At 47.9% G+C, this 15,598-nt stretch overlaps 1 protein-coding gene across 1 annotated transcript in view; it reads left to right on the top strand.

Moving 5' to 3' along the window:
• GATA4 (GATA binding protein 4) overlaps positions 1-14,825 on the top strand; it is a 54,479-nt gene extending 39,654 nt beyond the window's left edge. The window contains exons 3-7 of the mRNA XM_053383731.1: positions 7,732-7,898; positions 9,746-9,871; positions 11,208-11,295; positions 12,314-12,465; positions 13,283-14,825. Of these exons, the coding sequence (XP_053239706.1) occupies positions 7,732-7,898; positions 9,746-9,871; positions 11,208-11,295; positions 12,314-12,465; positions 13,283-13,465 (716 nt within the window). The 3' untranslated portion in view covers positions 13,466-14,825. The remainder of the gene's footprint in view (positions 1-7,731; positions 7,899-9,745; positions 9,872-11,207; positions 11,296-12,313; positions 12,466-13,282) is intronic.
• The last annotated feature ends 773 nt before the right edge of the window (positions 14,826-15,598 follow it).

Raw genomic sequence — 15,598 nt, 5'->3', positions numbered from 1 at the left:
ACCAGTCCAACGAAGTTGATGTTGAAGAATCATTGCTTCGACAACTGGTGATCTTTGCTTCTTCCAGTACACTGGCATTCGTTCACCTGTCTTCCCAAGTGATGTGTGTAAAAATTTTCAGAGACAAAATTTAACTATGTGCTGAGTGAAGAAAACCTTTCTTTTAACCATCCTGTATCTTCCAACATTCGTGGATGTCCACGAACTTACTGTTAAGTTCTTGACTCTCCTGTTGTTGTTGCTGTTGTTTAGTCGTTTAGTCGTGTCTGACTCTTTGTGACCCCATGGACCAGAGCACGCCAGGCACTCCTGTCTTCCACTGCCTCCCGCAGTTTAGTCAAACTCATGCTGGCAGCTTCGAGAACACTGTCCCACCTTCTCGTCCTCTGTCGTCCCCTTCTCCTTGTGCCCTCCATCTTTCCCAACATCAGGGTCTTTTCCAGGGAGTCTTCTCTTCTCATGAGGTGGCCAAAGTCTTGGAGCCTCAGCTTTAGGATCTGTCCTTCCAGTGAGCACTCAGGGCTGATTTCCTTCAGAATGGAGAGGTTTGATCTTCTTGCAGTCCATGGGATTCTCAAGAGTCTCCTGCAGCACCACAGTTCAAAAGCATCAATTAGCGGAAGAGCAAATATTCCCTGCGACAGAAAGGGTTTTTTTAAAAAAAAGCTCCAAGAGCAACATAAATCTTTTCTGAATGGAATGTGCTTGCCTGCTGCAGCTATTGTTCTGTTGCTGGACAGGAGTTCTCCAGACCCTTTGCTGCCTTGAATAAGCATTTCCTTTCCAAGTTGTTGGGACACCCACGGGAAAGAATCGGTGTCAAAAGGCCTCATAATGACAGGATTTAGAGCCGGTGCCAGAAGCCGAAAGCCATAAATTGAGATGCCTTTGCCTGCTGCTCTTGGCACAGAGAACCAGGCTTCTGAGTCCAATGGCCTCTGCAGCTCCTCTTTTAAAATTTGCAAGAAGCAGGTGAGGGGTTTGGCACTGTGGCTGGATCTGCGCTATGAAAAACGCTATAAAAATGCAGTTTATCGTTGGAGATGGACTGCTGCTCTACGGCGCCCTCTTGTGTCACATTTTTATAATGCATTTTAAACGTTCTAATTGACCCATGTACCTGAAAAGTAAAGAATCCTTACTTGCTGCCATAGGAGACAACTCCTAGGGACCGAGGTCCCTGCAGGGGCCAGGGCCCCCCAAATTTGAATGCCATTGCCATTTAAATAGTGCGCGTGCGCCATGTCATGTGATGGGTTCTGTGGGGCGGAGCTTACCTGGACCCCCCAAAGTTTGACCCAAGTTTGACCCAGCCAGGCTTTGCAAAAAGGAGAAGAAGCTGGCCAAGGCATCAAAAGAGCCTCCCCAAAGATTAGACAATCCACTAATCTACTAATTGCAATGGCCACAGCGGGTGGTGCAGTGGGTTAAACCACAGAGCCTAGGACTTGCCAATCAGAAGGTCAGCGGTTCGAATCCCCGCGACGGGGTGAGCTCCCGTTGCTCGGTCCCTGCTCCTGCCCACCTAGCAGTTCGAAAGCACATCAAAGTTCAAGTAGATAAATAGGTACCACTCCAGCGGGAAGGTAAACGGCGTTTCTGTGCACTGCTCTGGTTCGCCAGAAGCGGCTTAGTCATGCTGGCCACATGACCCGGAAGCTGTATGCCGGCTCCCTTGGTCAATAAAGTGAGATGAGCGCCGCAACACCAGAGTCGGCCACGACTGGACCTAATGGTCAGGGGCCCCCTTTACCTTTACTATGTTCTACCTGCACAGCAATGCCATATTTCATAAAGTGGAAAACCGGACACATAAGTTGTTCTCCAAAAAGAAATTGAGTTTTTGAGCTATTGGGGGGGGGGGATAAAAAGAAACACTTCCAACATGGGTTGCCATACGCCCAGGATCTCCCGGATGTTTTACCAATTTATGCGATTGATGCCCGGATGCTATTTTTGACAGGCAAATCCCAGGTACGTCTGGACATATACACCAAAAAAAAAATCCCGTGTTGCTAAACAGAACAGTCTGAACAGCGGACAGTACATGGCCATGGATCAGCTATCACTAAAAAATGTACACTTTTTAGTAATAGCTGATCCATGGCCATTTGATGTGCCTTTGGTGACTATTAATTTGCTGATGAAGGTTTATCATTGAAACAGTTCATTATCCTGGAAGAACTGTACTGTCTGCTGCTGTGCTTTGAGCATTCTATTGCGATGTTTGGAGCACCCAGGCCTGCAGCTGTTATTTTTAAACTGTTCCGCTCCACAGCCAGTTTTTCCCCCCCTTTGCAAGTGATTCCAGCTTCTGTCTGGCACAGGACTGAGGCTGAATTTCTTCCAAAGAAAAGAAGAAATGCGTTTCTTATCAGCTTGGGCCTGGACGTTATGTATGCTCTGCCTAAGAATGGCAGTGTTCAGCACAAACAGCCCTCTGTTACCGCTTGGTTATGAATCCTGGGCCACATATAAATCCAGAGCATATCAGATGGCAGGGGCATCGCTTAGGATTATTTTCCTAATAACATAAGAAGAGCATACCCTCCAACATTTTCCTGATGAAAATAGGGACGTCGTATTCTATCATTATTATCATTATTGTACTATTTATACCCCACCCATCCAGGGCCAGATTTAGGTTTGATGAGGCCCTAAGCTAGTGAAGGTAATGGGGCCCTTTATATGTCCAGCTCTCCTTTGTCAACAACAAATTGTCACTGTTTTTTGTGTTGAATATATGCTACATGGTAATTTATGGACCTAATAGGTATCTAAAGCCATTTGCACATGTTGCCGTACAACCGGTCCATGCAGAATGTAGGCACCCTATATATAGAAATGAGCAAACCGGTGATATTTTAGGGAGCAGGCTAGCAGGCGGGGCCCATTACTTACATCATAGGAGCCTACACAAACACTGCTGCTGCATATAGGTTTAATTTAATTTTATTTTTATCTTATATTTTGGAAACGTACATCCAAGTGTGTTTTTTCCTTAAATTTTTTGGCCCCAAGCTATAAGCTTCTTTAGCTTATATGTAAATCTGGCACTGCACCCATCTGACTGGGTTAGCCCAGCCACTCTGGGCAGCTTCCCACATATATAAAAACATAAAACATTAAGCTTTTTTTATTAAAAAAAGCCCCTTCCCTTTACTGGGCTGCCTTCAGATGTCTTCTCAAGATCTCCATGTCTCAGGGGTTGCATAACTCCCTACCCTCCCAACATTTCTCCAGTGGAAATAGGGACGTCCTAAGGAAAAGCGGGACAGAGGTGGCGCTGTGGGTTAAATGACAGAACCCAGGACTTGCCGATCAGAAGGTCGGCGGTTCGAATCCCCACGACGGGGTGAGTTCCTGTTGCTCGGTCCCTGCTCCTGCCAACCTAGCAGTTCGAAAGCATGTCAAAGTGCAAGTAGATAAATAGGTACCGCTCCAGTGGGAAGGTAAATGGCGTTTCTGTGCACTGCTCTGGTTCGCCAGAAGCGGCTTAGTCATGCTGGCCACATGACCCGGAAGCTGTACGCCGGCTCCCTCGGCCAGTAAAGCGAGATGAGCACCGCAACCCCAGAGTCGACCATGACTGGACCTAATGGTCAGGGGTCCTTTTACCTTTACCTTTAAGGAAAAGCGGGACACTCTGCGATCAAATCAGAAATCAGGACGGCTTCTGTAAATCTGGGGCTGTCCCTGGAAAATAGGGGTGCTTGTAATAGATAGAATGGACAGAGGCTTTTAAGTAGAGGTTTTGTAATTGCAATTCCTGCAATGCGAGGGTTTTGACTAACCCAAATACCTGCAGGAAACTGGCAAGCGGGACAGGAGCACAAGAGCAGTATCCCTTCTCGCAGTTTCAGTATTAATAGCTGTTCAAAGCAACTTAGGACTGCAGAAATAAGCTGGGTCCTAAAAATGTGCACAAAACCACCAGGAGCTTCTGTGTGCAGAAAAATTTCTAATAAATGCAAAAAAGTGGGGGCTGGGACAGGACTTTTTACACATCTGCACCTGGGAATAACACCCTTGAGACTTTTCTCCTGCTGTCTGAAACATTTGTTTAAGCAGTAAACCTCCACCAGTCTCTCACAAACCTATTTTTCGCGCTGGTACCTCAGTTTTCGAACAGCTTAGAGCTCGAACGGCTTGGAGCCTTGCCTGCAAGCAGGAGTAGCGGCGGGGATCTCTCAGAAGTGGAGCTGGCTGGGAGGCGGGGGCGACATCCCTTGCCTGCCCACTAGAGCTGCAGGTTTTGGATGCACGCATTTGGCACCACTTGGCTAGGTGACCCTCGGGTTCCCTGCCAACCTGACAATTCTAGAATTCTCTATGAAACTTGCCCTGTCCATTCTTCTGGCCTAGAATGGGATGATGCTGCCCCCTAGTGGCTGCATCGTTAGCAAGCAGGCAAAGTTAATTTGTGCTGGTGATTCTATACAGTGTTACTTCGGGTATATACGCTTCAGGTTACAGACTCCGCTAACCCAGAAATAGTACCTTGGGTTAAGAACTTTGCTTCAGGATGAGAACAGAAATCATGCAGCGGCGGTAGCAGGAGGCCCCGTTAGCTAAAGTGGTGCTTCAGGTTAAGAACAGTTTCAGATTAAGAACGGACATCCGGAACGAATTGCTGTATTTTTCGCCCTATAGGACGCACTTTTTCCCCTCCAAAAATGAAGGGGAAATGTGTGTGCGTCCTATGGGGCGAATGCAGGCTTTCACTGAAGCCTGGAGAGCGAGAGGCGTCGGTGCGTACCGACCCCTCTCGCTCTCCAGGCTTCAGGAAGCTATCCGCAAGCCTCCCGTGCCCGGCGGGAGGTCCCGCCAGGCGCGCGAGGCTTGGGGCGGCAGCTTGCAGCCTGAAGCAGGGGGCGAGCTGCGGAGCCCGCCCCCTGCTTCGGGCAGATGTCCGCAAGCCTCGCGCGCCCGGTGGTGCGTCTCACTGGGCACTCGAGGCTTGGGGCGGCAGCCTGTTCTGGGGTCGGGGGAAGCTCAGGCTTCCCCCGCGCCAGCCCCTGCGCCTGGGGGGGAAAATAATTTTCCCCCCTTTATTTCCCCCCCCCAAAAAACTAGGTGCGTCCTATGGGGCAGTGCGTCCTATGGGGCGAAAAATACGGTAAGTTCTTAATCTGAGGTACCACTGCACAAAGAAGTCCTGTACAGTGGTACCTCAGGTTACAGATGCTTCAGGTTACAGGCATCTCAGGTTACAGAACCCAGAAATAGTGCCTTGGGTTAAGAAGTTTGCTTCAGGATGAGAACAGAAATCGTGCGGCGGCGGCGGGAGGCCCCATTAGCTAAAGTGGTACCTCAGGTTAAGAACAGTTTCAGGTTGAGAACGGACCTCCAGAACGAATTAAGTTCTTAACCCGAGGTACCATTGTACAGCTTTGGGACCAGGATACCTAAGATAAGGCCGCCATACATTCAGAGTTTTCTGGACGTAGCTGGGATTTGCCCTGTGAAAATGGCATTCAGGCAGAATTTTTGAAAACCGACTAAAATGCCTGAGAAAACCCGGGCATTTGGCAGTCTGTATTGGAAGTGTTGATTTTCGGGGGGCAATTTTCCTAAATAAATTGGTGGAAACTTCATTCTGGGGGCAGATTCTGCAAAAAAACAACAACCCAAAAATTGCAACAAATTTGCCCACCCCACCCACCAAGAAAAGCTCAACAATTTTGCCAAAAAAAAAAAGCTCAAGGGATTTTCACTTTTTGGAATTTATCTCCTTATGTTGTACCCATCTGCACTCCTGCATCTATCATCTTATCGGGAGATCCATTCCATACAATGTAGGAACAGGTCTTGTGCGGCACTCAGCCTTTAGAATACCTTCCTGTAATATATCAATACAGTTTTATTATAGTTGCATTTTGTAATATATTTGTATCATAATTCTGTGTGTGTGTCCCCCATGCCTATATTTTGCTCACCGTCTTGGGTACACCTGGTCCAGAAAGGTGGCTTATAGATTTTTACGTTGAAAAGTGAAATCAAGAACTGTAATCTCTTTGAATGTTCCTTCCTGGAGCTATATGCACATAACCTTGATTGGCCTCAGGGCAGGAGAGTCAATTGGTTCAGATTTGCCTATGATTCTGCATATCACCTGAATTGGAAATGCATTTCCAGACCAAACCTTATGAGGAATAGTTGAGGGAGTTGTGTATGTTTACCCTGGAGAAGAGGAGACTGAGAGGAGATTGGATGTTGTTGTTTAGTCGTTTAGTCGTGTCCGACTCTTTGTGACCCCCTGGACCAGAGCACGCCAGGCACTTCTGTCCTCCACTGCCTCCCGCAGTTTGGTCAAACTCATGCTGGTAGCTTCAAGAACACTGTCCGACCATCTCGTCCTCTGTCATCCCCTTCTCCTTGTGCCCTCCATCTTTCCCAACATCAGGGTCTTTTCCAGGGAGTCTTCTCTTCTCATGAGGTGGCCAAAGTATTGGAGCCTCAGCTTCACGATCTGTCCTTCCAGTGAGCACTCAGGGCTGATTTCCTTCAGAATGGAGAGGTTTGATCTTCTTGCAGTCCATAGGACTCTCAAGAGTCTCCTCCAGCACCAGAATTCAAAAGCATCAATTCTTCGGGGATCAGCCTTCTTTATGGTCCAGCTCTCACTTCCATACATCACTATTGGGAAAACCATAGCTTTAACTATACGGACCTTTCAAATATCTTAAGGGCTGTCCCATGGAAGAGGGAACAAGCTTGTTTTCTCCATCTCTTGAGGGTAAGACTCGAACCAATGGCTTCAAATTACAGTGATACCTTGGTTCTCAAACGCATTGGTACTCAAACAACTTGGAACCCAAACACTGCAAACCTGGAAGTAAGTGTTCTGGTTTGCAAACTTTTTTCAGAAGCCAAATGTGCTTTGTTTTGAGTGTTACGCTTCTGTTTTCAGTGCCACACTTCGGTTTTGAGTGTTTATGCTGAGGTCTGCCTGTTTTTGCTATTTATTTTGCGTTTTTGTTTTTGCCGCTCTTTCAGTTTTGTTTTTGTGACTGTGTGGGACCCAGTTCAGCTACTGATTGATTGATTGATTGTGTGTGTGACTGCAGTGCATTTTTTATTGCTTTCATTTTATGGTTCAATGGTCTCGTTAGATACTAAAATTCATGTTAAATTGCTGTTATAGGGATTGTTTTTAAAAGTCTGGAACGGATTAATGCATTTTGCTTTACAGTCATACCTCGGGTTACAGACGCTGCAGGTTGTGTTTTTTCGGGTTACAGACCTGCCGAAACCCGGAAGTCCTGGAATGGGTTACTTCCGGGTTTCGCGCATGCGCAGAAACGCTAAATTGTGCTTTGCACATGCGCAGAAGCGCCGAATCGCAACCCACGTGTGCACAGGCAGATTAATCCATTTTGCATTACTTTCTATGGGAAAGCGCACCTTGGTTTTGGAACGCTTTGGTTATGGAACGGACTTCCGGAGCAGATTACGTTTGAGAACCAAGGTACCACTGTATGAGAAAGATGATTCCGACTTAACATCAGAAAAAGCTTTCTGAGAGTAAGAGCTGTTTGACAGTGGAACGGTTTACCTCAGGATGTGGTGGATTCCTTGGAGGTTTTTAAGCAGAGGTTGGATCTGTCAGGGATACTTTCGCTGTATTCCTGCATCGCAGAGGGTTCCTTGCAATGCCAGAACTCTATGATTCTGCGTGACCAACTTTTGCTTCCTCTTTCTCTCCCACTTTCCCTCTTGCTCCTGCAGATTTTTATGACGATTACTCCGAAGGCCGGGAATGCGTCAACTGCGGAGCGATGTCCACCCCGCTGTGGCGGAGAGACGGGACCGGCCATTACCTGTGCAACGCTTGCGGTCTCTACCACAAGATAAACGGCATTAACCGACCGCTGATCAAACCCCAGAGGAGGCTGGTAAGAAAACGCCTGCGGAAACCTAGGATGCCATCTCTGAACTCAGCCTGGAAGCGTGATCTCAGTTGCTGGCGGTGAATTAGAAATTCCTATTCACTAGTTTATGATATTGCATCATTGATTGCTATATTTTTGTGTGTTCAGACCCAGAAACCTCTCCCCTAAATAAATTCACACTTGACTCAATTTTTGGTTTTTGGCAGAATTTAGGCCACAACTTTATTGATTACAGAAAGTGACTGGTCGCATAGGCTCTGGTTCGACTAGCTCCCTGCCATGCAGGTAGCGCTGACCCAGGGTTCCAGTATAGCTCAGCCTAGGGTGAACACCTGGATAAGCACCACCCAAATGTCCCCCTGGACTCAGGCACGGGCACAACCCCCTCACAGAGGTTGACCAAACCATCGAGTCCCTGGATTCCTTTAATGGAATACCCTTCACATAGGGATGGCGAGAGCGTTCTCCCATCCCTATCACCTGAACCAGAGCCTATCCGCAACCTTACAAGTTGTGACGATTTGCTCCGCGGCAGGCGAAACACAAATGGCAACAGCCAATCAGCCAAGTGGGGAAAATTCCTGCCGTGCCCCTGTCCCAACGACAGACGACACACGACAGCATAGCAAGGTCAAGCGCAAAGCCCTAAAAGTAGGGAGAGGTGGGCGGGTGTTCCGAATGCACGCACCGAAAGAGGAAGCTCTGGGTCACGTGCATGGGTATAAATAGGTCCCTCAAACCGTTTGGACTGCGTCCTATTGGCCAGATTGCACCCAGCTACGAGGGACCTACCAATCGGGTGTTGTGGCTGACCAATTGTACCCACCCACAACACAGGGAGTCAGTTGTCCAGGTCTCACCGCAATAGGTGCCCTCTTTAAGGGAGGACCCGATTTAATACAAAGGTTCCCAACGTGGACAGTAGCACTCCCTAGTGGTGGTGGAATTACCTAGGAGGCGCTAAGATGCTTGAAGACAGTAAAAAGTAAAGTAAAAAAGACAGTAGGCGGTTTCTGGAGATGTAAATGACTATCAGATTCTGAACATCCCTGGATCAAGTTCATCAGTTTTGTTAAATTAATTAAACTAGTTTTCATTGGATTTTGGAGGAACATGCAATTGATGGTTGCTGTGTTGTTTTATTGCCTTGTTAGTGGGTCGTGCAAACTGACATTCTGAATAATACCTTTTGTAAGGGGTTGCAGGGACAGGAAAAGGGTGGGCCCTGAAAACACACGTCTCAGATGTCCAAAGTCAGGGTAGAAGGGACCCTAAAGATCATCCAGTCCAACCCCCTGCAATGCATTAATATGCAGCTGTCCCGTAAGTGGATCGAACCTGCAACCGAACCTTGGCATTATCAGCACCATGCTCTAACCAACTGAGCTATCCAGGTTGCATCTTCAGCATTTGCAAAAGCTGTGTAGTGAGGAAGCTAGGGGCACCTCTATGAGGAGGGAATTCCACAACTTAGGGGCCGCTGCAGAGAAGGCCCTGTCCTAGGCCACTCCAGCTGAGCTTCTGAGGGTGAAAGAACGACCAAGGGGGGCCCTTCTGCAGATCTTAATACCTGAGGGGATCTGTAGGGAAGGAGCCAGTCTCTCAGATGCTTAGGGCCCGAGTCGTTTTGGGCTTTGAACCCAAACCGTGCGCACCTTGAACTGGGCCCAGAAACAAACTGGCAGCTGCCACAGCTGTTTTAGAACAGGGGTTGTGTGAGATCTAGAGGTGAGCACAGCCAGGAACTCGACCTCTGCAGACTTTAGGTATTCTTAAATAAGAATGGTTTGTCCAGGGCCACTGGTGAGTTAACAGCCATTTGTTCTCGCTTCCGACCCTTGTTCCCACAGTCGGCTTCCCGTCGGATCGGGCTCTCATGCGCCAATTGCCATACCACTACGACCACGCTGTGGCGCCGGAATGCAGAAGGCGAGCCGGTCTGTAACGCCTGTGGTTTATACATGAAGCTCCACGGGGTAAGAGCAACGTTCCAAAGCAGAGAATTCATTTTGCAGTCTCTCTGGAGCATGGGATATGTAGTGTACAAAAATGGCTTTTCCTGCGCGTTGGGGAGCCATTTTATTTTGTTCAGTCCTTCCATTTGTTTTCTCACCCTCCATCCACGAGGTAAGAGCGACACACCAAAGAAGAACATACGTCTTGCAGTCTCTTTGGAACATGGAATATGTAGTGTACATGGCACCATGGAACTACTGCCCGTGCTTGGCTTTGTGACGTGACGTGACATGCGTTGTGGAACTATTTGATTTTGTTCGGCTATAAAATGAAAAGAAAACACTTATTCAATTAGTGCACAGTTACCATATTTTTCGCTCCATAGAGTGCACCGGACCATAGGGCGCACCTAGTTTTTAGGGGGGGAAATAAAGGGGGGGAAATTTTCACACACACCCCCAGCCCCAAAGAGCAAAGAAGCCAAGACAGCGAGTGGGATCCATCCCGCTGGCTGTCTTGGCTTCCTCTTTAGCCACGCGCAACCTCTCCAGCCAGGAGAGGCTGCGCGTGGCTTTGTTTTTAGCCGCGGGGCTGGGGCGGGGGAAGCCCGAGCTTCCCCCGACCCCAGCCCCCAAAACAGGCAGCTATCCGCAAGCCTTCCGAGTGCAGCAGGAACTCCTGCTGCGCTCAGAAGGCTTGTGGATACCTGCCTGAAGCCCAGGTAGCGCAGCGGCAGTTGGCTTCAGGCTGCAGGCTGCTATCCGCAAGCCTTCGGAGCGCTCCGAAGGCTTGCTGATAGCTGCCTGAAAGCCTGCATTCGCTCCATAGGACGCGCACACATTTCCCCTTCATTTTTGGAGGGGAAAAAGTGCGCCCTATAGAGCGAAAAATACGGTAATACTGTGGAACTCCCTGCCACAGGATGGCCACCAAGCTGGATGGCTTTGAAAGAGGATTAGACAAAATTCACAGAGGAGAGGACTGTTGATGGCTTCTAGACACAGTGACCATGCTCTGCAATTCACAGTTGGAGGCATCAATGCCTGGAAACCGCAGGAGAAAAGGCTCTTGTGTTCGAATCCTGCTGGTGGGTTTCCCACAGGCATCCAGTTGGCCCTTGTGGGAAAAGGATGCTGGACTAGATGAGCCCTTGGCCGGATCCTGCAAGCACTTTTTACATTCAGATGTTCTTAGCTTGTCTTCCTTGCGGTGAGATGAAAACCTGCTACGAAACAGTTCTGCCTCAGTTCCTGGATTTGCAGTCCAGCTCCCATTAGCCATGAACTGTTGTAATATTGGGAGGGGTTCATGTTCCTGGGTTTTTGTGCATGCTCTAAAAGGTTGGTGTCTCCTTAGGTCCCGAGGCCTTTAGCAATGCGGAAGGAAGGAATCCAAACCAGGAAGCGGAAACCGAAGAATTTAAACAAATCCAAGGCTCCAACAGGTGACTGCAACATCGCTTGTTTCACAAAATATATATACTGCTTCATAGCCCAAGTCAGAAACAATCAATTTGTACAGATCACAGAACCATAAAATTTTAGTCCCAACTAAAGAAGAATGGCAATTTAAGCTGATGGAATATGCGCAACTTGCCAACTCAACATATAATAATATACTAATAATAATAGTTTATTATTTATACCCTGCCCATCTGATGATGATGATGATGATAATAATAATAATAATAATAATAATAATAATAATAATAATAATACCTTTATTGTCAATGTACAATCTGTGTACAATGAAATTAACAAAGCCACTCTGGGCGACTTCCAACAAAAGATTAAAAATACATTAAAACGTCAGTCATTAAAAACTTCCCTAAACAGGGCTGCCTTTAGATGTCTTCTAAATGTCAAGAAGAAGAACATACATTTAGAGAAGATTGGAAAATGTTTATTGAATATGGGGGGGGGGATCGTATACACTTGAAAAAGGTTGGCAGCATTTAGATAAAGTCAACCGTGTGAATAAGTTTTGATGGATGTAATAATGGAATACTGAATGGTTTAGTTTATGTAAAATACCCAGGGATCTATGACATGCAAAATGAGCCATGGAAAGAGAAGAAGGGAAGTCATTGATATTTTAAGGATGTTCAAATGAGTGTTCTAAATTGTAAAACAGAAAATTCGAACCACCAGCCTTCTGGTTAACAGCAAAATCCATTGCGACACACAATTAATATTCCATAAATGATCCATAAACATCTTTCCGAACATCACAACATTGCAATTTATGTAATTTCAGCTGATTCCAGAGGACCTTTGAGCTGGAGTTCTAAAAGCCCAAGGGAGAGCAACCAGATGCCCAGTTTGTTATCTTTGCAAAAAAACCGGAAGGCTCTCCATTCCCCCCCGGATGAAAAAATTGACCACAACAGAATCTGGCACAGTCTCAAGACAGACCTAGTTTAACGCATTGTTGTCTTCTCCCTTCTCTTCTGCCATGCCCAGGGTCCGCCAGTAGCGACAGCCTCCCCTCGTCCGTCAGCTCTGCCCCCTGCACCAGCACGACAACCACCACAACTGCCATGGAAAAAATGCACCCCATCAAAATGGAACCGGGGATCTGCTCTCATTACGGGCACCCGGCGCCCATTCCACAGGTGAGGAAGGAAGAAACCGCCGCAGGAGGAATGGGGCAAAAGGAAAAGATTGTGGGGCGATTATAGAATCGTAGAACTGTAGAATTAGAGGGGACCCTGCGGGTCATTCCTGCAATGCAGGAATCGCACCTAAAGAGTCCCTGATGGATGGCCACCCACAGGGCCAGATTCAGCTTTGATGTGGCCCTCAGCTACTGAAGGTAATGGGGCCCTTTATATGTCTAGTTGTCCTTTGTCAACAACAAATTGCAGCCGATTTTTGTGTTGAATATATGCTATGTGGTAATTTAGGGACCTAATAGGTATGTCTAGCCATTTACACATGCAAGATGTAAAGGTACCCGACCATTAGGTCCAGTTGTGGCCGACTCTGGTGTTGGTGCGCTCATCTCGCTTTATTGGCCGAGGGAGCCGGCGTACAGCTTCTGGGTCATGTGGCCAGCGTGACAAAGCCACTTCTGGAGAACCAGAGCAGCACACGGAAACGTTTACCTTCCCGCCGGAGTGATACCTATTTATCTACTTGCACTTTGACGTGCTTTCAAACTGCTACGTTGGCAGGAGCAGGGACCGAGCAACGGGAGCTCACCCTATCGCGGGGATTCGAACCGCCGACCTTCTGATCAGCAAGTCCTAGGCTCTGTGGTTTAGACCACAGCGTCACCCGCGTCCCTTGCAATAGGGTATAATTCATCTCTATTAAGCGTATTATTGTGTATAATTGCGAGTTGTTGCTGTTAATTACTTCCTTCCCCTGCACTTCCATTGATAATCTGTTTTTCTCTCTCTTTCCACCTCCACAACCCCCCAAAATCAGGCATTCTCAGTCGCTGCCATGTCTGGACATGGACCTGCTCTTCACTGTCCCATGCCAAGCCTCAAACTTTCTCCACAGAGCTACCCGGTATCTATGAGCCAGTCTCCGCAGCCCAGCTCCAAGCAAGACTCCTGGAACAGTCTGGTCCTGGGCGAAAGCCACGGAGACATTATCACGGCATAACTGTCTCTGCGCCGCAGCTTCAGGCTCGGGATACGAAGGCGTCTTTCCACCATCAGACGACACCGGGATGCTTTCTTCGTTTCCTTTCCCTTGCTTTCTCCGGCCACTTTCCTGAGGGCTGTAGATCCCGATCCGACGGCTGGGCACAGGCCGTCCCTTGAAAGCCTCCCTGAGGCGCATTCTTTCTCGCAAAGGATTCTGGGTACTGTGGTCCGCCCCTCACAGAGTCTGGATTCCCAGCAACCTTTGGCAAACTACCGTGCCCAGAATTCTTTGAGGGGAACGAATGTGCTTCGGAGGTGATCGAAGTGTACACAACCGTTATAGATCGTCCCGTCGAAAGGTTTTGTTTGGGGGCTTGCTTTGAAAAAAGACTTTGGTGAAGTTGCCGCCACACTTGGAACGAACGAGGTCTTCAGTCGCTTCAGAGCCTCAAATGACAACTGCCTTCAGAGAAGCTGACAGAAACTCCAGTTAAAAGTATGTATACACATGGACAAATCCGGCCCTGCAGTCTTTGACAGCACCCTTGTTGGCTTTTGCTATTAAATTCCCCACTCTGGCCCGGCAGGAGGAGAGAAGATTCCCTTCCGCTGGCTTTCCCTGAAATACAGAATCCCAGAACCAGAGAATTTTAGAGTTGGGACCCCAAAGCTTCATCTAGTCTAACCCCTTGCAATGCAGGAATGATGATCATTTCCAAGATCTTCCTGGGGCAAGCATTGGCTGTGTGAATGTGTTTTCCAGACATCTGATCCTCATTGAAATACCCAAGGTCAGATACCTGCAAGATTGTGTGTCTGAGCTGTCAACAGATCTATCCCCTCTGATGGATCTTTCACCTTGCCCAATGTCCCTGGCAACCAGGTTTTTCCACACAGCTTAACGATCGAATCTTGGAAACGCAAAGCGATGGACATGAATTGTGCGAAGGCAGGAGGAGAAGAGAGAACATGTGGACCAAACTATACCCCAATACTTATGAATGATTGGGGGGACGGTCAGCGGCTGGCATCCCCCATGCACAAATCTGGCTCCTCTCAGTGGTGATATTTGCCCACTCGGTTGCCAGCAGTCGATTTTTTTGAAACGAGGGGTTAGCAGACTCACGGGGGACTAGCTGGGGCGTTATCCCTTCATGACCCCCGTTCGATTGTCAAAATGTCCCCACCCACAACGCAAAAGAGCACTTGTTGCTGGGCAGGACTCTCAAGGTACCGTCGCTGACGACTGCAACGCCGAATGAATACTTAAGATTTATTTGGGGTTTTCTCCTTCCCTGAATGGAGGACTGCAATCCCATAATAAGCCAGAATAGAAAAGGAGCTGCATTGTACAGCAAATGCCACAAATAAACACTAAGTGGTGTCGGAGCCAGCCGTCACAAATGGCGCTTGTTTAGCATAAAATAACGACACAGAGAGCCAGCAATATTTTCATGGACGGAGGGCAGCTCATTCGGACTTCTTCTCTCCTCTCGCGTCACTTTTTTTTGTCCTTTGTTCTCTCCTGTAGCATGGCCGTTTGCCAATGCCTCATGTTACTTACATCCGGTCATGGCTTAAACCCACCCACACCATATAGAGTCATCACTGCCCAGAGGAAACACAACTCCATTTAAGGTCAATACATTCCAATACATGGTAAAGCTCAGAGTGCTGGTCAGCCGAGGTCAGGGGGCACCCTGCAATATTACAAGCCTTTGCCGTGGCTTTATGACTCCCACAAAGTGGGAGACTTCAGGGTCTGGAAAAAAGACACGAGAGCTGGGATAGAATTGCCGGGTTCTGGATACCACGGCTAGTGACTATCGCAAGAGGAATCTTGTGCACCCAGCAGTTTTGCAACTGCCTGCACTGTGCCAGTGTTAATTTAATTGCTTTTCCGACTTCTTGATTATGCCTCCTCCTCTTCCTCCTCTCCCCACCCATTGCTATCAATAAATCTTTATTATTATTATTATTTTCAAAGCAGCTGTTCCAAGGTTCCCACCAGGAATGGATCTGAAAGAGGGATTTCCTATCGCCCTTAGGAACACAGGACCTGAGTCAGACCGCCGCTCCATCTATCTCAGTACTGTCGACACGGACTGGCAGCAGCTCTCCAGGATCTGCAGACTGGGGTCTCGACCAG

This window comes from Podarcis raffonei, chromosome 3 (genome assembly GCF_027172205.1).
Source record: "Podarcis raffonei isolate rPodRaf1 chromosome 3, rPodRaf1.pri, whole genome shotgun sequence".
NCBI lineage: Eukaryota > Metazoa > Chordata > Lepidosauria > Squamata > Lacertidae > Podarcis > Podarcis raffonei.
The sequence above is the reverse complement of the archived record's forward strand: the minus strand, read 5'-3'. Positions and strand labels throughout refer to the sequence as shown.